Consider the following 23,441-nt stretch of genomic DNA (forward strand, 5'->3'; position numbering starts at 1 on the left):
TGATGCCTTCTAGCCCTATTGCCAATCTGTTGCCCTCAGAATACAACAAGGATGCTAGCCTGTTAAACCAAGCATGCTGTGGTCCAGGGATAGCCAACTGACCTGGAATCTGCAAGATCCTTCCCCATGTGGGAAGGCCACCCTCCCCTCCACATGCCCACTCCTGTTAGGGATTTCTGGGCCCAAGGCTAGGTAGGACAATGCCCATGTCCAGCTTGAAGCAGCTAGAGGAGCATGAAACCTTTGCCCATTGTCCTTTATAAGATTATAAAGGGTCTTAAGTCTGAGAGGGGGGGAATTGTTATTTTTTATCGTTATAAAAAATAATTAATTAATTTTTTTAAAAAAGAAGAATATAGGAAAGGGTGAAGCCAAAGAACTTGTATGCACGACCCATGGACATGAACTAAAGGGGGGGCATTGCTGGGGGAGGGGGTGCTTGGCAGAGGGGAGCAAAGGGAGAAAAAAATTAGAACTATTGTAGCAACATAATTAATAAAATATACGAAAAGAAAGGCATGACCCCCATGCTCCACCCTCCTTATTCACCTGATTTCACCCTGAGCAACTTATTTTGTTTGTTTCTATGGATGAAAAAAAGTCCTCAAAGGGAAACATTTTGCCATGTGGAAGAGGTGAAACAAAAAAACAGCAGAAGCACTAAAAGGCATCCAAATCAACAAGTTCAAAACTGTTTTGAGCTGTGGAAAAAATGTCTCAATAGGTCTATTGCATCAAATGGAGAGTACTTTGAAGGTAATGGAAGTTTAAACATGTGAGAATAAATACACAATTTTTTAATAAATAAATTCTGAGGTTTTTGTGGGGAGGGTCTCCCCTCATGTAAGGAAGAATGGCTGGTTCCAAGGCTGGAGCCAAGAAAATACAAACTAAATCTAGAATAACACGCTGTGCCAAAAAGTAAGAAACTGGATTTTGTTGTTGTTATTGTATTGGGTTTTTTAAAAAAAGTCCTCACCCAAGGATATGTTTGCTGATTTGAGAGAGAGAGAGAGAGAGAACATCGACATGAGAGAAAACATCAATGGGTTGCCTCTGGTGTGCACCCTGACCAGGAATGAAACCTATGACCTTTTTGTGCATGGGATGACACTCCAACCCACCAAGCCACCTGGCCAGGGTTATTTTTAATTTTTTTGAGGAAACTTCATACTGTTTTCCACAGTGGCTGCACCAATTTACATGCCTACCAACAGTGCATGAGGGTTTTCTTTTCTACATGTCCTCATCAACATTTGTCAATTGTCTTTTTGAATAGCCATTCTGACAGGTTGAGTTTTTGATTTGCATTTCTCTATGATTAGTGATGCTGAGAATCTTTTAATGCACCTGTTGGCCATCTGTATATCTTTTTTGGAAAAATGCTTATTCAGATTTTCTTCCAATTTTATAATCAGATTGTTTCATTATTTTTGCTATTGAGTTGTGTGAGTGTTTTATAATTTTGGATGTTAACCCCTTATCAAATACATGATTTGCAAATATCTTATACCATTCAATAGGTTGCCTTTTTGTTTAGTTGATGGTTTCCTTCAAAATGCAAAACTTTTCAATTTGATGTAGTTCCATTTGTTTATTTTAAATTTTGTTGTCTTTGCCTGAGGAGGTAGATAAAAAAAATATTGGTAAGACCAATGTCAAAGAATTTACTGCCTGTGTTGTCTTCCACTTTTATGGTTTCAGCTTTTTTAAAGTTTCTAATCCATTTTGTGTTTATTTTTTATATGGTCTAAGAAAGTGGTCTAATTTCATTCTTTTGCATGTAGCTGTCCAGTTTTTCCAACACCATTTTTTGAAGAGACTGTTTGTACATTTATTGTACATTTTTGGTTCCTTTTTCATAGGTTAATTAACCATATTAATGTGTGGTTATTTCTGGGTTCTCTATCCTGTTCCATTGATCTGTGTGTCAATTTTTGTGCCAGTACCAAACTGTTTTGATTATTATGGCTTTGTATTACAGTTTGAAATCAGGAGGCATAATTCATCCAACTTTGACTATTGGTCTTTTGTGGTTTCAAACACACTTTAGGATAAATTTTTTTCTAGTTCTATTAAAAATGCCATTGGTATTTTGATAGGGTTTGCATTGAATCTGTAGATTGATTTGGGTAGTATGGACATTTTAACTACATTAATTCTTCCAATCCATGAGCATGGTATATTTATTCATTTATTGGTGTCATATTCAATTTTTTAAATTATTGTATTAGAGTTTTCAGAGTACAGTTCTTTTATATCCTTGGTTAAATTTATCTCTATGTATTTTATTTCAATTTTGATGCAGTTATAAATGGGATTGTTTTCTTCATTTCTCTTTCTGCTAGTTTGTTTTTGGTGTGTAGAAATACAACAGATTTTTGTATATTAATTCTACATTCTGCAACTTTACTGAATTCATTTACTTCTAATAGTTTTTTTGTGAAGTTTTCAGCATTTCTTTCAGATATATATGTAAGTATATATATTTTTTATCATGTCATGTGAAAATACTAACAGTTTTAATTCTCCCTTTCCAAACTGGATACCTATTCTTTTTGTGTGATTACTCTGGCTAGGACTTCCATACTATGTTAAAAATGATGAGAGGGGCAGCCTTTTTCTCTTACTGATCTTAGAGAAAAAACTTTCATATTTTCACCATTGGGTATAATATTAGTTATGGGTTTGTCATATATGTCCTTTATTATATTAGGGTACATTCCCTCTATAGCCAGTTTGTTGAGACTTTTAATCATAAATGTATATTTCATTTTGACAAATGCTCTTAATGTATCTATCAATTTTATCATATGATTTTACGCTTTGTTTTGTTAATATAGTATATCACATTAATTGATTGGTGGATGCTGAACCATTCTTGGATCCCTGGAATAATACCTACTTGATCATTGTGCATGATCCTTTTAATGTGTTGTTGAATTTGACTTGCTAATAATATTTTGCTGAGAATTTTTGCATTAATATTCATCAGGGATATTGACCTGTAATTTTTTTCCTCCTTTCTTTTTCTTTCCTTTTCTTCTTTTTTTTGGTAGTGTTTTTGTCTTGTTTTAGTATCAGAAAAATTTTGGGTTCATAGAATAAGTTTGGAAGAACTTGTTCCTTTTCAATTTTTGTTTTGGAAAAGTGAAAAATGTAGGTGTTGACTTTTTCAAATGTTTGGTAGAATACACCTGTGAAGCCATCTGTCCCTGGATTATTCTTTATTAGGAGGCTTTTAAAATTTATTAATTTAATTTCATTACTAGTAATTAGTCTATTCAAATTTTCTATTTTTTCCTGATTCAGTTTGGGAATATTGAGTGTTTCTAGAAATTTATCCATTTTTTCTAGGTTGTCTAATCTGTTGGTGTGTAATTATTCATAGTAATCTCTTATGAGTCTTTGTATTTATATAATATCAGTTGTAACTTCTCTTTCATTTCTATTTTATATATTTGAGTTCTGTTTCTTATTTTCTTGATGAGTCTAACATCTTTTCAATATTTTTTATCTTTTTAAAGAACCAACTCTTAGCTTCATTGAACTTTTGTTTTTAGTTCCTTTTACTTAGATCCTCTCTGATCTTTATTATTTCCTTCATTCTACTCACTTTTTTGCTTCGTTCTTTTTTTTACTTCCTTTTTTAAAGTATATTTTATTGATTATGTTGTCACAGTAGTTCCAATTTCTTTCCTCTGCTTCCCTCCTTCCAGTACCCCCCTTAGTTCATGTCCATGGGTCATGCAGATAAGTTCTTTGGCTTCACCCTTTCCTATATTATTCTTAACTTCCCCCTGTCTATTTTGTACCAACTGATTATGCTTCTTAATCCCTGCACCATTTCCCCATATCTCTGCCTCCCCCCTCCCAGCTGATAACCCTCCAAATGATTTCCATACCTAGGATTCTGTTCCTATTCTGGTTTTCTTAGTTGGTTTTTGTTTTATTTTTTAGATTCAGATGTTCATAGTTGTGAGTTTGTTGTCATTTTAATGTTCATAGTTTTTATCTTCTTTTTCTTAAAAAAGTACCTTTAACATTTCATATAATAATTATTTGGTGATGATGAACTCTTTTAGCTTTACCTTGTCTGGGAAGCACTTTATCTGCCCTTCCATTCTAAATGATAGCTTTGGATAGAGTAATCTTGGTTGTAGGTCTTTGCTTTTCATCACATTGAATACTTGTTGCCAGTCTCTTGTTGCCTGCAAAGTGTCTTTTGAGAAATCAGCTGATAGCCTTATAGGCATCCCTTTGTAGGCAACTCTCCGCTTCTCTCTTTGTCTTTCACCTTTCGCATTTTAATCATGATGTATCTTGGTGTGGTCCCCTCTGGGTTCAGCTCACCCAGGACTCTCCGTGCTTCCTGGACTTGTATGTCTATTTCCTTCACCAAATTTGAGAAGTTTTCCTCCATTATTTTTTCACGTAAGTTTTCAATTTCTTGCTCTTCCTCTTCTCCTTCTGGCACTTCCATGATTCAGATGTTGGCACGTTTAAAGTTGTCCCAGAAGTTCTCAAGCCTCTCCTCATTTTTTTCAATTCTTGTTTCCTCATTCTGTACTGGTTAATTTTTCTTTTCTTCCTTATGTTCCAGATCATTGATTTGAACCCTGATCTCCTTCCCTTCACCATTGGTTTTGTGTGGATTTTCCTTCGTTTCACTTAGCATAGCCTTCACTTCTTCTCTTATGCGTTTGCCATACTCAAGCATATCTGTCAAGCCTGTGAGCTTCTTTATCACCAGTGTTTGTAATTCTGCATCTGTTAGGTTGGCTATCTCCTCGTCCCCTAGTTCTCCCACTGGAACCTTGACCCATTCCCTCTTTGGGTCATACTTCTCTGTCTCCTCATCTTGACAGGCTCCTGTGTTTGTTTGCCTCTGTGTGTAGGTAGAGCTGTCACTCCTGTTATGTTTTAAGGGGCAGAGCCTTAGGTATTCATCAGTACAGGGCAACCTGTTTCACCACGTTGTGGCACTGGGGGTCCGAGAGGGAACAATGCTGTTTGCCCAGCACTCGCCCCTTTTCCAGGCACTTCTCCCATTTCCATATGGGCATGGCACCCCTCTAGTTGTTGCCCTGGTCGTTGTTCCCTTAGTGGGTGGATCTGTGGATGTTCTAGGACCATGGGGACCCTTTAAATAAGCAGACTCTGCCCAGAGACTGGTAGTTTATTCCCCCACCCCAACACCCACTGGTTTGCACAGTCAGAAGCAATGAGGCTTGATTTTCCCGGTGCTGAGACAGTGAGCTGCGTGGTGTGATGAGGAACTGAGAACACTCCTCAGGTGTCCCTTTCGAGTTTTAAAACATGTAACTGTGCTCTCCGCCATCCTGCCGCTGCCACCACTGCTGCCACCACCATACCATGTCCTCTGCCCCAGCTCCGCCCCTCCTACCTGTCTGGATGAGTATTTCTTCTTTATATCTTTGTTTGCTGGACTTCCATGCAGTTTAATTTTTTGGAACTTCTGGTTGTTTCTAGTTTTGAGGTAGTTGTATTCCTTCTTAGTTGTGGAGGGAGACACAGCGTGTCTGTCTATGCCTCCATCTTGGCCAGAAGTGTTTTTTTTACTTCCTTTAGATGTAAAGTTAGATTGACTATTTGAGATATTTGTTGAGGTAGGCCTGTATTGCTATAAACTTCCTTCTGAGAATTGCTTTTGCTGTGTCCCATAGATTTTGGAATGTTGTGTTTCTATTTTTATTTATCTCGAGGTATTTTTAAAATTTCCTTTTTTTTTTTCATTGACCTTATTTAGTAGCCTGTTTTTTAGTTTCCACGTGTTAAGTGTTTTTTCCAGTTTTCTTCTTGTAATTGAGTTCTCATTTCATACAGTTGTGATCAGAAAAGACGCTTGATGTTACTTCAGTCTTCTTAAATTTACTGAGGCTTGTTTCATGGCCTAACATGTGATTTGTCCTGAAAAATGTTCTGTGTTCACTTGAAAAGAATATGTATTTAGCTGTCTTGGGATGGAATGTCTGTATATATCTATTAAGTCAATCTAGTCTTATGTGTCATTTATGGCCAGTGTTTCTTTATTGATTTTCTGTCCGGATGATCTATCCATTGAATTAAGCAGAGTTTAAAAATACCCTACTGTTATTGCATACTATCAATTTTTGTCTGTTAATATTTGTTTTATATATTTAGATGCTCCTATGTTGGGTGCATAAATATTTACAAATGTTATATCCTCTATTGTTGGATTGATTCCTGTATCATTATGTATTACTACCCCAGTTTTCTTTTCGTTTCCTTTTGCATGAAATATCCTTAATTTTAGTCTCTGTGTCTTTAGCTCTGAAATGAGTCTCTTATATGCAGCATATAGATGGTCTTGTTTTTTAAATGATTCAGCCACCCTATATATTTTGATTGGAGAATTTAATCCATTTACATTTAAAGTAATTTTGTATTTATTGCCATTTTGTTAATTGTTTACTGGTTATTTTTGCAGTTTTTCTCTGTTTCTTTCTTCTTCTCTTTCCTCATAATTTGATTACTTTTTTAGTGTTATGTTTGGATTCTTTCTTTTTTGAGTGTGTGTATGAAACAGTTTTCAGTTTTTGGTTATCATGACCTAAGTATATAGCAGACTGTTTCAATTTGGTGGTCACTTAAGTACAAGTACATTTGTAAAGTACTGTACTACATTTTTTATTTCCTCTCCCCACATTTATGCTTTTATTTTATATTTTACTCTGTACATCTTTTTATTTTGTGTATCACTTAACTAATTATTGTAGATGTAGATGATTTTATTAGTTTTGTCTTTTAATCTTTATACTGGCTTTATAAGTGGTTGATCCACTATCTTTACTATAAGTTTGCCTTTACCTGTGAGATTTTTTCTTCCATATGTTTTCTTACTACTAGTTATGGCCTTTTCATTTCAGCTTAACAAAATCCCTTTAATGTTTCTTCTAAGGCCAGTTCAGTGGTGATAAATTCCTCTAGATTTTGCTTATATGGGAAATTCTTTATATCTCCTTAATTCTGAATAATAACCTTCCTTAATAGGGTATTCTTGATTGTGTTGTTGTTTCTGTTTCTTTCAGTACTTTGACTATATTGTGCCACTCCCTTCTGGCCTGCAAAGCTTTTGCTAATAAAACAGCTGATAGTCTTTTGGTAGTTTTATTGTATGCAACTAGTTGCTTTTCTCTTGCTATTTTTAATATTCTCTCTTTATTTTTAATTTTTGGATTTTAATTATAATATGTCTGGGTGTAGACGTCTTTGGATTCATCTTAATTAGGACTTTTTGTGCTTCCTGGGACTGGATGCCTGTTTCCTTACCCAGGTTAGGGAACTTTGTGGCTATTATTTATTCAAATAAGTTTATTCCCCCTTTCCACTCTTTTTTCTCCTAGGATCCCTATAATAAGAATGTCATTATGCTTGATGTTGTTCCAGAGGTCCTTTAACCTATTTTAATTTTTAAAAATGGATTTTCTTTTTGCCATATTGATTTTCACTAGTCTGTCTTTCAGACGATAGATCTTTGTTTTTCTGTGTCATCGATTTCGCTATTGATTCCCTCTAGTTACTGTATTATTCAGTTATTGTATTATTTAGTTCTGGTACATACTTTTTTATATTTTTAACTCTTTGTTGAAGTTCTCACTGCATTCATCCATTCTTCTCCTGAGTTCAGTAAGCATTCTTATGATCATTACTTTGGACTCTTTATTGGGTAGATTGCTTATCACCATTTGGTTTAGTTTTTTTTCCTGAGGTTTTTGTCTTACTGTTTCACTTGAACATATTTCTCTGTCTCCTCATTTTGCCTACTTCTCTATGTTTGTTTCTCTATATTAGGTAGGTCATCTATGCCTCATACTCTTAAAGAAGTGGTCTTATGTAAGAGACATCCTTTAGGGCCCAGTGCAGTTCCGCTGACCACCAGGGCCATGTTCTCCAGGGGTATGTCCACTGTGGGCGGCATGCACCCTTCTGTTGTGGTGGGGCTACAGCTGCTATGGAGCTGGACCCTAGCCCAATTATCTGTGAAACGGATGTGACTACTACAGAAATACTAGTGGGTTGGGTTGGCCCCACCCAGCAAGCCATGAGACCTGGATAAAAGTTCAGCAGGTAGACTGTTAGATGGGGCAGAAAGAATGGTGTGCAGGCTTATCATCCAGCTGGCTACAAGTTCTGGCTGAACTGTAGGGTGGGTTGGGCTCTCAGTGGGTACTTCACCTGGAGCTAGAATGCTAGAAGGAGGATTCCAAAATGGTGCTTGCTAGTGCTGACATCAGCTGAACAGAACAAGATCACTAAAATGACTGCTGCCAGTGCATCAGTTTCCAGAGAGAATTCCAGCTGTGTTCTGCCTCTCCAGTGGGTGCTCCAAGATTAATAAGTGGATCTCCTTCGCCTATGGTCCATATGATTTTCTATATAGTGTTTTTATGCTGGTTTCTGGGTAGATTAAGTCTGTGCATGAGCCTTTCAAAGTTGGGTCTTTCTTTTCCTGCAGTTCTGTAGTTTTCCTGGATATATTCTCCTTTGGTTTCCAAAGCCAGGTATTTTGGGGGTTCATCTTTCCTGTGCAGGATCTAAGGGTTTGCAGGGACTGGTATGGAGCTCAGATTTCTCACTCCTCAGAGAAAATTTCTGTACCTTTGAGATTCCTCCTGACTATGAAACTCTTCAACTGGGGCGTGGTCTTTTTCCTGGCAGGACTATAGCTCTCTCTCTCTCTCCTACTCTACACAGTGTTGTCCCTTGTTGCAGAGGCTCTATTCATTCATTTTTAATGTCCCCTTTAGAGGTAATTATTCCATATGTAGGTGTAGATTTGTTGTGTTTGTGAGAGGAGGTGATCTCAGGATCCATGCTTCCATCTTGAACTCCCTCCCCGATATTCTTTTTTTAACTAAGTTTTCTTAGAACTTCTCTCTTGCTGACCCTTTTGTAAGAAGTATGCAACCAGTGGGCAAAGAAATTATTAAAACACTTCAAAGACTAGATTCTCAGACAATCTAATTAAATTAATTAATTAAAGTTGTATGTCTTCTTTGTTTTCTCTTCCAAAATTAGGAACAGATGACAGGAATAAAAACAAAACAAAACAAAACAAAAAACACTATATGAGCCATTTTTGACCCTGGTTTCCCTCTTATATCTATTAATTATATGACCTTGGTCAGGTTGAATTACTGTCTCTTCATCTGGAAAATGAGATAATTTGGTTAGGTGACTTCCGCCATTTGTTGGAACTTTGAGAGTGTGATTCCAACTAACTTAAAATTAGATATATAGTGTTCCCTCACTTACCGCGGGTATTATGTTCTAGACACCCGCCCCCCCCCCCCATGATAGATGAAAATCCTCAAAGTAGGAACCTTACATTTATTTTAGTATTTATTTATATTCTTTATAAACCCCTCCCACACACTTATAAACCATTCCCAGTCCCTTATTAACCTTTTCCACTCCCTTATTAACCTTTTCCACACTTTTATAAACATTACTTTTGTTCTTGGCCCTGGCTGGTCTAGCTCAGTGGATTGAGCGTCGGCCTGCGAGCTAAGTGTTGCTGGTTCGATCTTCCAGTCAGGGTACATCAGAGAAGGAAAACTCTGACTCCAAAAAACCTCCGCTGCCTTGCGGCATACCTCTTCAGGGGAAAGGCTAAGGGAGTAAACCCCGACAGAAAATCCGGAGCCGGAGTCCCTAAGGCGGTTTGACGTTGTAGTCAACACCGGCAACTCCTGCGGCGCACCTGAACCCAAGTTGTATTGACTCCGTCTTTCCCTTGGACCCTTCAGCTGCGAAGAGAGGGGGGGTCTGCTGCATGGGCAACAGCAGACCCTCCATATCACCCTGCCCAGGCTCTGTAGCTTCAGCGTCATCGCAAGATGTCGATTCAACACGGGAGGAGACAGATACCGTGTCACTCCCGAGTCGGACTGCACAGCCATTTTCGGCGGTGCAGATGGACTCTTAGGAAGCTACACCATCGTCTCTCGAGACGGACGGCTGCCGACGACGACGACGACGACTTTTGTTCTTAAACATATTCTACACTCTTAAACCTACGTAACTTTTAACAACATACGTATACAGTACTGAAAAATCCCACGATATAGCGAAAAATCCGCGATAAATAATTAAATATAATATTTTTTTAAATCCCGCGATACAGTGAGGCTGCGATAAGTGAACCTTGAATAATAGTTTTCTTTCCCCACACCCTATGATCCTACAGATTATGAGCATTTGCCAGTTTCTGCTGAGGTTAAGGAACTCTTCCAATATATAAGTAGGTAAGTATTAGGACTTCTTACCATAACCCTCCAGGCCTTACCTTGCCCTTTCCTACCTCTAGTCTGAAAGAAGGCCATTCTCTTAGATTTTTAAACCCGAATAGTAAAATAAGTTCCTTTGTTTCCATCTTCCCTTGGCAATATCTCCTAGGTATACACCTCAGGTGATTGACCTGGACCACAAACTGAAACCTTTCATTCCTGATTTTATCCCAGCTGTCGGGGATATTGATGCATTCTTAAAGGTACAGTCAGAACGTCCTAAAAATGAGTCCATAGATGTTCCTTCTGACCCCTTTATTACTCTACAAGTTCCACTAATTTCCTTGACAAGCATTAGCTATGTTGAAACATATTCTTCATTTAATTAGAGTTGTTTTTCTTTTAATTAAATTTAACTTTTTAAAAATATTTTATTTATTTTTAGAGAGAAGGAAGGGAGAGAGAAAGAGAGGGAGAGAAACTTCAATGTGTGGTTGCCCTTTATGTGCCCCCAACTGGGGACCTGACTTGCCACCCAGGCAAGTGTCCTGACTGTGAATGGAGCTGGTGATCCTTTGGTTCACAGGCTGGCGCTCAATCCACTGAGCCACACCAGCCAGGGCTAATTTAATTTTTTAATTTCTTTATATTATTTATTGTATTTTTTCTCATTAAGAGTTCTTAACCTTGCTCTCTACTCCACATTTTATTCATTGCTATTAGGTAGTACTTGATCATCTCATTATATGTTAAAAATTTGTCATATATTTGCCACCTAATTATCCATGACTTCAGCTTTATATTTAAGTCCTATAGATGATGTATATTTTTTCTAGATAGGATTTTAGTAAAGCATGTTATACAGGCATGCTTTTTTCTTTTTTTTAAATCCTCACCTGAGGATATATTTATTGATTTTAGAGAGAAAGGAAGGGGGCTTGCAGAGAGGGAGAGAAACATTGATCAGTTGCCTCCTGTAAGTGCCCTGACTGGGGATCAAACCCCCAACCTAGGTATGTTCCCTGACCAGGGATAGAATTCACAACCTTTTGGTGTACAGAACGATGCTCCAACCAACTGAGCCACTCAACCAGGGCCAGGCATGCTTTTTAATACTAGTAATAGTGAGGAACCAGAAGAGCTCTTCCTCTTTAGCTTATTGGAAACAAGATGTATGGCCTTTTAATGTCCCTCTCCTGTTTTTCTCTGTTTTCTCATTTTTCTCCTAACCAGATTTCATGTCCTGATGGGAAGCCCGACAACCTTGGCCTATTGTTATTAGACGAGCCTTCTACAAAGCAGTCGGATCCTACAGTGCTTTCACTGTCGTTAACAGAGAACTCAAAGCAGCACAACATCACAGTAAGACACTAGCCTAGTGCAGGCCCCAGCTGGAGAGGCTGGAGCACAAGCCTTGCTGGTATTTGGATAATAGACTGACTTCCTGCTAACAGGGATGGCTATGGTTTCGGGACAGGCCTATCTTTTACATAACAGTTTTTTGGTTTTTGGTTTTTTAAGTATATTTTATTGATTATATTGTTACAATTGTTCCAATTTTTCCCCTTTGCTCCCCTCCACCCAGCATCCCCCTCCCGCAGTAATCCACCCCACAAGTCCATGCCCATGGGTCATACATACAAGCTCTCCCGCTTCACCCTTTCATATACTCTTCTTCTTCTTCTTTTTAATAAATAAATGATTAATTAATTATTTTAACCATAAAAAATAACAATCCCTCCCTCTCAGACTTAAGACCCTTTATAATCTTATAAAGGACAATGGACGAAAGTCTCGAGCTCCTCTATCTGCTTTGAGCTGGACATGGTCATCGTCCTACCTACCCCTGGGTCCAGAAATCCCTAATAAGAGTGGGGGTGTGGAGGGGAGGGTGGCCTTCCCACATGGGGAAGGATTGTGCAGACTCCAGGTCAGCTGGGTGTCCCAGGACAATGGCGTGCTTGGTTTAACAGGCTGGCATCCTTGTTGTATTCTGGGGGCAACAGATTTGGCAACAGGGTAAAAAAACATCATTCAATCCATAACCACTAGATAACAGAAGGCAGGGATTAATTTTTCAATGTCCCACATTAGGGAAAAAAAAAGGGGCTTCTTTGGAGGAAGGTGTGCCAGGCACATCTCACCTGTCCAAAACCCTTTTGCCCAATATACTTAGTTTGGGCTGAGGGAAATATTTTAGGTTTCCCCCCTCTCAGACCTCTGGGCCCTTTCGGCCCAAGCCATTAGAATAAAAAAGAGAAACCGGTTTTGTAAAGTGAAGCCCATGGACCACCCCTTACTTCACCAACCCAGCCACTTAGTTCAGCCAAACTGTTGAGTCTCAGGAGGCAGCGATGCAGACAGGATTAAGTGAGGCCTATACGTACAGACAATCACTCAGGTAATGCGGTCATAGGCTTATGCCCTTTGAAAACAGAAAACACATGTTAATTTATGGAACATAACCCACAAACAAGTCCCTAAATCTGTAAGACTGTCTTATTGGAAAGACATCCAGTTGCAAGGCATTTGACATTCTTCTTGCCTGTAAATTGAACATCTTTGATGATACCACAGACATAGTTTAACTTTCAAATGAAAACATATTTTAAATGAAAAGAAACTTTAAAGATGGTTAGCTGCACTACTTTATAGTCTGCAACTGATCATTGTGGTTTTCTTTGAATAATGATTTTTCTCCCTAAGATTACCCTCCTTGTCGTTAAAGGGACTGCATTAAGTCCATTTTTAATTAATCCTGCTCATTTGCATAAACACAATAAGAGCAGCAAATGATCACTTATGACCTTTAGTTCTGCTTTGCTGGAACTTAAGCAAGGAACATTTAGGGTGACCTTCAGTCTGCCCTTCAGGGCACAGAAGCTGAGCCACATACCTGGCATTCAGCCTTGCCTGTGCACACCTGTCTTTTCCAAGTCCTTTTGGTTTTCCATTGTGCCTTAAGGTCTCTTCTAGCCATCTTTCAGGAAAACAACCTTCATTCCTTCCCTGGAACGATTGCTGTGGACTGAACAACCAACCACAGTACCAGGCCTTTTATCTCGTGGGCTTTTATTACCTTCAAAAGTCATTCCCAGTTCCTCAGGGCTTTTTGGTAACAACCAAAGCTCAAGCATGTCTCCTTTAGGCATGACATTCCAGTCAACGTCTTGGTCAAAAAAAGCCTCTATTAACAACTGGTCTTATTAGTTTTATGCAAAGAAACTTATGCCATTACTTACTTCTTTAGAATGCCAAACTCTGGAGGGATCAGATAGGGAGAAAAATATATAACGTGAAGGAAAATCTTTGTCCTTCTAATATTCATTGGACTGGCATTTCCATTCTTCATATTTTCATTTTTTCCCCACTAAAATTTTTTTGTTTGTTTTTCCATTACAGTTGTCTCACTTTTTTCCCCCTCTTGCTTCCCTGCACCCTGTCCCTCCTTTCTCCCACATTCAGCCCCCACTCAGTTATCCATGTCGTGGGTCATTTATACATGTTCTTTGACTAGACCCTTCTCCTTCTTACCCTCTTCTCTCCCTCCCGCCTTCCCCCTTGTTACTGTTAGTCTACTCCTTGTTTACATACCTCTGGTTCAATTTTGCTCATTTGTTTGTGTTGTTCATTAGTTTCCTGTAATAGGTGACAGCATAAGGTATTTTTCTTTCATTGTCTGGCTTATTTCACTAAGCATAATTCTCTCTAGTTCCATCTATGTTGTTGCAAATGGTAGAAGTTCCTTCTTTCTTTCTGCTACATAGTACTCCATTGTGAAAATGTACCACAGTTTTTTGACCCACTCATCTACAGATGGGCACTTGGGTTGTTTCCAGCACTTGGCTATTGTAAATAGTGTTGCTGTGAACATATGGGTGCATAAGTTCTTTTGAACTGGTGTTTCAGGATTTTTCGGATATTTTTTGGAATTCCTGGTTCAAAAGGCACTTCAATTTTTAGTTTTTTTGATGAAATTCCGAACTGTTTTCCATAGTGGCTGCACCAGTCTGCATTCCCACCAGTAATGCACCAGAGTTCCCATTTCTCCGCATCCTCTCCAGCACAAGTTGTTTGTTGATTTGTCGATGATGGCCATTCTGACTGGTGTGAGGTGGTATCTCATTGTGGTTTTTATTTGCATCTAGTTGGTGGCTAGTGATGTTTAGCATTATTTCATATGTCTATGGACCCTCTGTGTGTCCTCTTTAGAGAAGTGTTTGTTCAAGTCCTTTGCCCATTTTTTAATTAGGTTGTCTGTCTTCTTGAAGTTGAGTCGTATGAGTTCTTTATATATTTTGGAGATCAATCCCCTGTCTGTGATGTCATTGGCAAATATATTTTCCCATATGGTTGGTTTCCTTTTCATCTTGCTGATGCTTTCTTTAGCTGAGCAGAAACTGAGTAGTCCCATTTGTTTATTCTTTCCTTTATTTCCCTTGCCTTAGGAGATATATCAGTGAAAATGTTGCTATGTGGGATATCTGAAATTTTCATGCCTATTTTTTCCTCTAGGACTTTTATGGTGTCACGGCTTACACTTAAGTCTTTGATCCATTTTGAGTTTATTCTGGTGTATGGTGTAAGTTGGTGGTCTAGTTTCATTTTTTTGCATGTCCCTGTCCAGTTCTCCCAACACCATTTGTTGAAGAGACTCTTTTCACTCCATTTGATGTTCCTTCACCCTTTGTCAAATATTAGTTGACCATAGAGGCCTGGGTTTATTTCTGGGCTCTCTATTCTGTTCCATTGATCTATATATCTGTTCTTATGCCAGTACCAGACTGTTTTGATTACTGTGGCCTTGTAGTATAGTTTGATATCAGGTATTGTGATTCCTCCTACTGTGTTCTTCTTCCTCAAAATTACTGTGGCTATTTGGGCTCTTTTTTGGTTCCATATAAATTTTTGAAGTATCTGTTCTAGGTCTGTGAAAAATGTCATTGATATTTTAATAGGGATTGCATTGAATCTATAACTTGCTTTGGGTAGTATGGACATTTTAATGATGTTGCTTCTTCCCATCCATGATCATGGTATATGCTTCCATTTATTTGTATCTTCCTTAATTTCTTTCTTCAGTGTTATGTAGTTTTCTGAGTACAGGTCTTTTACCCCCTTGGTTAAGTTTATTTCTAGGTACTTTATTTTTCTTGTTCCTATGGTAAATGGGATTTTTCTTTTAGTTTCTATCTCTGAGATTTTATTGTTGGTGTACAGAAATGCCTTTGATTTCTGAATATTGACTTTGTACCCTGCTATTTTGCTGAATTCGTTTATTGGGTTGAGTAGTTTTTTTGTGGAGTCTATAGGGTTTTCTATGTACACTATCATGTCATCTGCAAATAATGACAGTTTTACTTCCTCTTTTCCAATTTGGATGCCTTTTATTTCTTTTTCTTGTCTGATTGCTGTGGCTAGAACTTCCAAGACTATGTTGAAAAGTAGTGGAGAGAGTGGACATCCTTGTCTTGTTCCTGAGTTCAGGGGGAATGCTCTCAGTTTTTGCCCATTGAGTATGATGTTGGCTTCAGGTTTCTCATATAACATAACAGTTTTACTGAGATATCATTTATCTACCATAAAATTCGCCCCTTTGAATCATACAATTCAGTGGTTTTTAGTATATTCACAGAATTGTAGAACCATCATGAGCTAAGAATATTTTTATCTTTCCAAAAAGAAACACTACCCATTAATAGTCACTCCTCATTCTCCCATGCTCCTAGACCCTGGTAACTACTTCATTTTTTTAGTGGCTGAATAATATTCCATTGTATGGACATACCACATTTTGTTTATCCATTTACTAGTTTCCACTTTTATTAATTATGCTGTCATGAATATGTATGTGATTTTCAATGGACGTATGTTGTTATTTCTCTTGACTATATATGTAGGAGTGGGATTACTGGGCCACATGGTAACTGTTGAGTATTTTAAGGAATTACCAAACTTTTCCAAAGTGACTGAACCATTTTACACTCCTACAAGTAAAGAATGAGGGTTTCAGTTTCTCCACATCTTCATCAGCACTTGTTAACTGTCTTTTATTTTAGCCATCCCAATAGGTGTGAAATGGTATCTTATTATGGTCAGTCCTGTCTTATTGTTCTGCTCCTTTCTCGTGGTGCTCAAAAATTTTGTCAGGGTTTCCTATAATCTCTGTGTGGCTGCTGTCAGACTTCCCTTTTCATCTGCTACTTTGTATATGAAATAGCAGCACTTGATGAGTCACTCTGTAGAAACAACTCTGTTACTTCAGTGCTGTCAGTCAGGTTTCCCCTTATTTTTCTAGCAAAACATGAAAGTAAAGAGCCTGGAAGATGCAGAAAAGAATCCCAAAGCCATTGACACATGGATTGAGAGCATCTCAGAGTTACATTGTTCTAAACCCCCTGCAACTGTACACTATACCAGGTAAAAAATACCCCATACTTCACCACTGTAATCCATGGAAACTTTCACCACCTGTGAACCCATTGCTTCTGAGAAGAGGGCCCAAAGGCTGGGGATATCATTGATCAGCCTGAGGTCACATGGATCCTGGCAGCTACTGGCTGAGATTGTGACATAAAGTTGTGATTTGTCTGGTATTATTACTTGACTAGCTCCTCCAAACCTCAGGCCCTGGGTAAATTTGGTTTGCCCAGTCTGTATTCTCCTGAAATCCTAATGTGCCAAATTGAGAACCTCCCTTCATCCTAAATATCCTGATCCAGAGGCTGCTGATGTCACTCGTCCATGTTTTTTGTTTATATTTACCTCTGTACTTTTAGGCCTATGCCTGATATTGACACGCTGATGCAGGAATGGCCCCCAGAGTTTGAAGAGATTTTGAGCAAGGTGAGTGGAAGATAGCAGGAGCTAAGAAAGTATGGCATTCACTCTAGGGCCCAGTGTTTTCTTTCTTCCTATGTTATTATCACTATTAACTTATTAATTGATGTATAATACATAATCAGAAATGTATATATATTAATTTTCACCAGTTGAACACCTCAGTGTAAATCAACACATTAGATAAAAAACCAGAACATTGCTAGCATCCTCATGTTCCCTTGACTAACCACTATCTTGATGTCTAATAGTGTAGATTAGGTTTGTCTATTTTGTATTTGATCTAAATGTAATTTAACTCTTTTATGTTATATTTATTTTGCTCATCTATATTGTTCATTCATATGGAGAATCATCCATATTATTTCATACATTGTTATTATACATTCTTCTCAATACTGGATGATATTGCATTGTTTGAATATATGACAATTTCTTTATCTATTCTATGGTAGCCATTTGGGTAGTTTACAGTTTTATCACAAATATAATATTACTACAGTAATATGATAATATTTCTGTGAGCATTGTAACACATACCTTTCAGTGAAAAAATATATATATATATGTGTATGTGTGTGTGTGTGTGTGAGAGAGAGTTATTTATGCTATTCTAAGAAGCTGATGTTCTATTCATAATTACCCCAAATTTAGAAATATAGGAATAGCCCTGGCTGGTATGGCTCAGTGGATTGAGCACCAGCCTATAAACCAAAGGGTCACCTGTTCAATTCCCTGGGTTGCAGGCCAGGTCACCAGTTTGGGGCGTGCGAGAGGCAGCCACACATTGATGTTTTTCTCTCTTTCTCCCTCTTTTCCTCTCTCTAAAAATAAATAAATAAAATCTTTTTAAAAATAAAATTAAAATACAGGAATAAATTTAATAAGAATTGGTAAGATTTTTGTGTGTGTGTGAAACCAAATTATAAAACTTTAATGAAGGGCAGACACAGATTTGAATGAATGAGGAGTCAAGCCATGTTTCTAGGCAGGAGGAGTCAATCTCATAGCACTGTCAGGCCTCACAGTTTACTCTTCAAGTGTAATGCCTTTCAATTAGGATTTTAACTGCATTCTTTTTTAGAAATTGAAAATCTGGTAATAAAGTTTGCCTGAGAGAATCAATTTTTATGAATAAAATTATTCATGGAAGCTTTAGGAAAAAATAATGGAGGATTTACCCCATCAGACATTAGAAACACATTATAACCCTGGCTGGGTAGCTCAGTTGGTTAGAACTTCATCCCCACACACCAAGGTTGTGGGTTTGATCCCTGGTTAGGACATATACAAAAATCAACCAATGAATGCATAAATGGGTGGAAAAACAAATCATTATTTTTTTTCTCTCTCTCTCAAATCAATAAAAAAAAAATACATTATAAAGCTATAGTAAATAAAACATTAGCATAGGAATGAAAATAGATGAGCAGCATGTAAGAATCAAAAAGCAAACCCATGGTGTATAAGAAAGGTAGTATTTTGAATTATCAGGGATAGACTGGGTTGTGATGAGACAACTGACTAGCCATTTGAGAAAATTAGGTTTATGCTCCAACCATATGCATATGTGAATTCCAAATTAATTAAGCAGTTAATGTAAAAATATTGCATAATTAAGAAACTTAAAAATTATAATGGGGGCCCTGGCTGGTGTGGCTCAATGGATTGAGTGCAAAAGGTTGCTGGTTCCTTTCCAGTCAGGGCACATGGGAGCATGTGAGAGGCAACCAACTGATATTTCTTGCCCTCTCTCCCTCCCTCCCCTTCTCTTTGAAAATAGATAAAATGTTTAAAATAATTATAATGGGGAAAACGTGATAGTTACCATAAACAAAGTTAAAGCAAGAATAGATTGAGAAAAAATACATATATATGTAACAACATTACTATCCAAGCAAAGAGCTATTACATGTCAAGGAAAGAAAACTGAGCCAAGAAGATTCACAGGTTTTTCCTGGCCATCATATTTAAAATCACACCAACTCCCCCATGTTTCCCACCCTCTCTTCCTGCTTTTTCTCCATAAGACATACCTTCTAATATACTGTATATCTTATTTTGGTTTTGTTTCTCCCATCTAAAATATAAGCTCTGTGAAAAGGGAGGGGTTTTTTTTGTATATGTTTATTGAAGAATTGTTGTAAAAGCAAATAATTTGAGAACAACTTCTTTTTGCCTTAAGCATTTTAAAACTGTAACTGAGGGGAAATGTCTAATGAGAGAATTGAATAGGTAGATTGTAGTACATTCAGTGAAATGCTTACCCAAAGGAATATTATTTGGTCTTATTTTGCTCTGATATGGAGAAATATTAATGATATGTTGTTAAGTGAAAAAAGGAAATTACAGAACTACATACAGTATTCCCTCACATATCATGGTTATTAAGTTCTAGACCCCCGCGACAGGTGAAAATCCGCGAAGTAGGAACCTTACATTTATTTTAGTATTTATATATATTTTAAGGCTTTATAAACCCTTCCCACACACTTATAAACCATTCCCAGTCCCTTATTAACCTTTCCCACTCCCTTATTAACGTTTTCCACATTTTTATAAACACTACTTATGTTCTTAAACATATTCTACACTCTTAAACCTACGTAACTTTAACAACATACATATACAGTACCACAAAATCCCGTGATAAGTAATTAAATATCATATTTTTAAAAATCCCACAGTACAACGAGGCTGCAATAAGTGAACCGCAATATAGAGAGGAACTGCTGTATTTCAATTTCTAGTGAGAAAGATTTAATAATAGGAAGGAAACATTTCTTAGGATAGGGTGAGCCCAAACCAGAAACATTACTTTGTTTGAAGTCACACTTCCCTGAGCACCCTGTAGTATGTTGACTTTCATTTTCCTCCCTTTACAAAAGTTCCAGTAAGAGATACTTATATTGAATAAACAATGCTAGCAGCTCGTTTAGTCATGTTGAAACTTAAAGAAAAAAATCCCAATTAGAGAGCTATTTACCATCTTCTCAATAATAGAAACAATACTATATTGTTATGCAAGTTCCTTCATGACAAAGAGAAGGGCTCTGGGTTGTTTATTTTTAGTTCTTATTGTTCTCCCTAGGGAAATTAGAATCAATGCTCATTGACAGATAGGAGTGTTAATAATTACTACTGAACACTAACCAAATATGTAGTGGTCAAATCATAAGATTCACAGACAATAATTCTCAAACAATAAACAGATAAGAATTATAACTTTCCAGCCAACTCTCATCCAAGACCACTTTGTTCTTGTTTTAATAATCAGTTCTCAAGAAACAGACACCATCTTTCCTAAAGGCATAAGCACAAAGGCTGTAGAGTATAGTTTCACTGAATGTTAATTTAAATATTTCTTAGCCCTCCAAGTAATAATGTTAACTATGTTCAGGAAAAATTGGTTATGCCACTTCTCTTCAGAGTGATAAAAGAAGCAATGATGCAGGGAAGAGGGGATAAGAGGCTCATGACTATGGTCATTTGTGGTGTGGATAATGCCAACCAAATTGCCATTCAAGGATAAAGGCAAAGTTTTGGATGTGTAAGAACTCATGAGTTAATGTTCCTAAGGGCCTTCCTTAAGAAATCTACTGGACAGCAAACTTCAGCCAACCAAAAGGTAGCCGGAGAAAAGACTGGCAAACAATTTTTTTTTAATTGTTTCTACTGCTAAACTAAGTATGTAAGGAAATTTTTACTCTTCTGAGCTGCCTATAAACAGTATAAGAAGTCTGTCTGCTGTCACAGTGACAAAAACAGTGATAGCATCTGTGCTCACACAATATTCCTGGAAGCTTATACTTGTTATAGTAAAGTCAATTTTGGCATAGGTCGAGAAAATAGTACTGTGCACAAAAATAACAGGATAAAAAAATCAACCACTGCAATTCTTGAAATATTCCATATGACCTTCTAATCTGGATAAATGTTTGAATAAAGATGGAAAAATCCTTTTCAATGGTGATATTTGATGGATTTATGGCTTCTTGACATGGCATAAAATTCTCAAGGTTTTGGGCTGATTGTTACCATTTTCTGCTCCAAAAAGAAAATATTTTCATGAACAATGAAGTTAAGGATGACAAAGTGACATTTGTCAAAAGGAGGAGATACACACTGAAATTTTACAACCACCCAAGCCTGCCAGTCTATGAAATAGAATCATATTATAAAAGTTGGCTGTGCCTTGGAGCACTCTTAATCTGAAAATTCTGGAGAAGTCTTTGGAAGCCTATCCAATGGTTTGAGTGAACTAGAAGGTAGGCCTCATGTTTCATGACCTGAGAAAACCTTTAAAACTATTTATCTTACTTCTATCATTTTACAGGAAAAAAAAATTCAGGTGATTTGACTAAAGCCACAGAGGAAGCAATTTGCTGAGCTAGAACCATATCAGGTCCCATTTTGCCCCCTGTACCAAGGATTGTTTCAAATCTCCATTTTCCCCAACCTCCAGACAATACAAACTTCCTCTTTCCTCTCAACAAATGAATGGGCTTAAACAGGCCTCAGTCTCAGAGAAAAAACTTGAAATCATAAGACAAAAATTATCTTGGTTTCCTGCCACCAACTCTGAATTGACAGCCATCCTTTGCTCCTTTCCTCCTGCAAAAGCCAAGAGGAGGCCCTCTACTCTCCTTGGCTAATGCCTTTACCTGTGCTATGTCACCATTTCTCCTCAAAACTGCCATGACCCACCTGTTGCTTCTAGGGACATTGGTCAACTGATTATCCTTTGGCTCTGCTCTATTTTCATTCTGTTTCTGTCAGCTTTTCCATACTCAGGGAAACTTCATATTTATTAGTTATGTTTTATGGCTTTTAGTAAAAAGAAAAAATAGGACTTGAAGTAAATATGACTAAATGTTTGGATCTGTTGATTCTGGTGGTGGGTATATGATAATTTATTTAATTTTTGTACCTTTTGTATCATTATTTTTTCTTAAAAAATCAAATAAAGGCACTGGCTGGTGTGACTCAGTGGATTAAGTGCTGGCCTGTGAACCAAAGGGTTACTAGTCCTGTTCCCAGTCAGGGCACATGCCTGGGTTGCAAACCAGGTCCCCACTTGGGGCGCACAAGAGGCAACCACATATTGCTGTTTCTCTCCCTCTCTTCCCCCCACCCAAAAAATAAATAAATAAATAAAATCTTTTAAAAAGAGAAAAGCAAAACAAGACTGTGAACATGACGTGCTCACTAATGATTGGAGGCCACAAATGCAAACTGGCATCAGTCCATAGGGACTGCAAACAGCCACTGCTTCCTCTAATTTTTACATTCAAAATGAAGGAAGTTTTGGGCCCTGTTTATTGAGGTTAATTAAAAAAAAGAAAACAAAAAAAGAAAGAATGAATAAAGTGAATCAGAGAGTGTCCTGTTTACAATTGAATAGGGGACTTCCAAACTGTGAAACGATTTATTTATAGGTGGTACAAAACGCTAGCTGGAAGTGATCATTTGGGATTTTCAAAACCTTTTCAGAAGTGTTGCTAAAAATGTTATCAGTCATTATAAAAACACAAAGGACGTCAAAGTTTATTTATTTATTGGATTCTCAAATATCTGTTGGCCACTAGCATGCAAGACAGAATAATGAAAAGATGGGTCAGTTTTTTATTTTATGCTCTTATATTATTTCTAATTTCATAAGAAGAAAAATTGCAACTAATCTAGAAAAAAGATCTTACTTTTGCATTTCTGGATTCACACACCCCTGCATATTTTTACCCATTCTTTCCTCCTTCCTTTCTGTTGAATAGTGCCCTCCTTCCCCATCCAAGGCCAATCTCTTCCCCCCATGCATGGGACCTTCCCTCTTCCCTCCTTTTTGGAATGATATGCCAGGTATTGTCTCTTCTATCTTCTGTCTTTAACCTTTGCTTCTCTGTTAGGTCATCCACGTAGTATTTAAACACATTTCTCTTATTCTCTCTTTAAAAGAAGAAACTTTATTGATCACACATCCATCTCTAGCTGATCCCCCTCTCTTCTTTTACCTTAACAACCAAACTTCGCAAGAGAATTTCCTTTTTTAAACAAAGATAAATTTCTCCTCTCACCATCTTCATTTCCTCAATTCCTCTCATTCCTCAATCCAGTCCATCTGCCGCTGCCACCAAGTGACCCACCCCCTTCCTGTCCCCATTGACCTCAGTGTCTACTTGATGAAATGAGCATAACTTTCTAGAGGCGTGTAGAAGGCAACTTTCTTCTTTGTTACCATTTGTGTTTATCAAGACTTGGATAAAATCATGAGCAGATACTATAGTTTTTCTGGTTACTCTCAGGGATTAATAAAGAATATAAAATTTTTTA

At 37.4% G+C, this 23,441-nt stretch overlaps 1 protein-coding gene across 1 annotated transcript in view; it reads left to right on the top strand.

The window, feature by feature from the left end:
- LOC150019896 (intraflagellar transport protein 46 homolog) overlaps positions 1–23,441 on the top strand; it is a 41,318-nt gene that overhangs the window by 5,134 nt on the left and 12,743 nt on the right. Inside the window, exons 2-6 of the mRNA XM_090267378.1 lie at positions 10,204–10,292; positions 10,444–10,537; positions 11,508–11,636; positions 16,573–16,694; positions 17,054–17,120. Coding sequence (XP_090123504.1) covers positions 10,204–10,292; positions 10,444–10,537; positions 11,508–11,636; positions 16,573–16,694; positions 17,054–17,120 — 501 coding nt within the window. The remainder of the gene's footprint in view (positions 1–10,203; positions 10,293–10,443; positions 10,538–11,507; positions 11,637–16,572; positions 16,695–17,053; positions 17,121–23,441) is intronic.

This window comes from Furipterus horrens, unplaced genomic scaffold (genome assembly GCF_987537825.1).
Source record: "Furipterus horrens unplaced genomic scaffold, mFurHor1.1.pri manual_scaffold_2, whole genome shotgun sequence".
NCBI lineage: Eukaryota > Metazoa > Chordata > Mammalia > Chiroptera > Furipteridae > Furipterus > Furipterus horrens.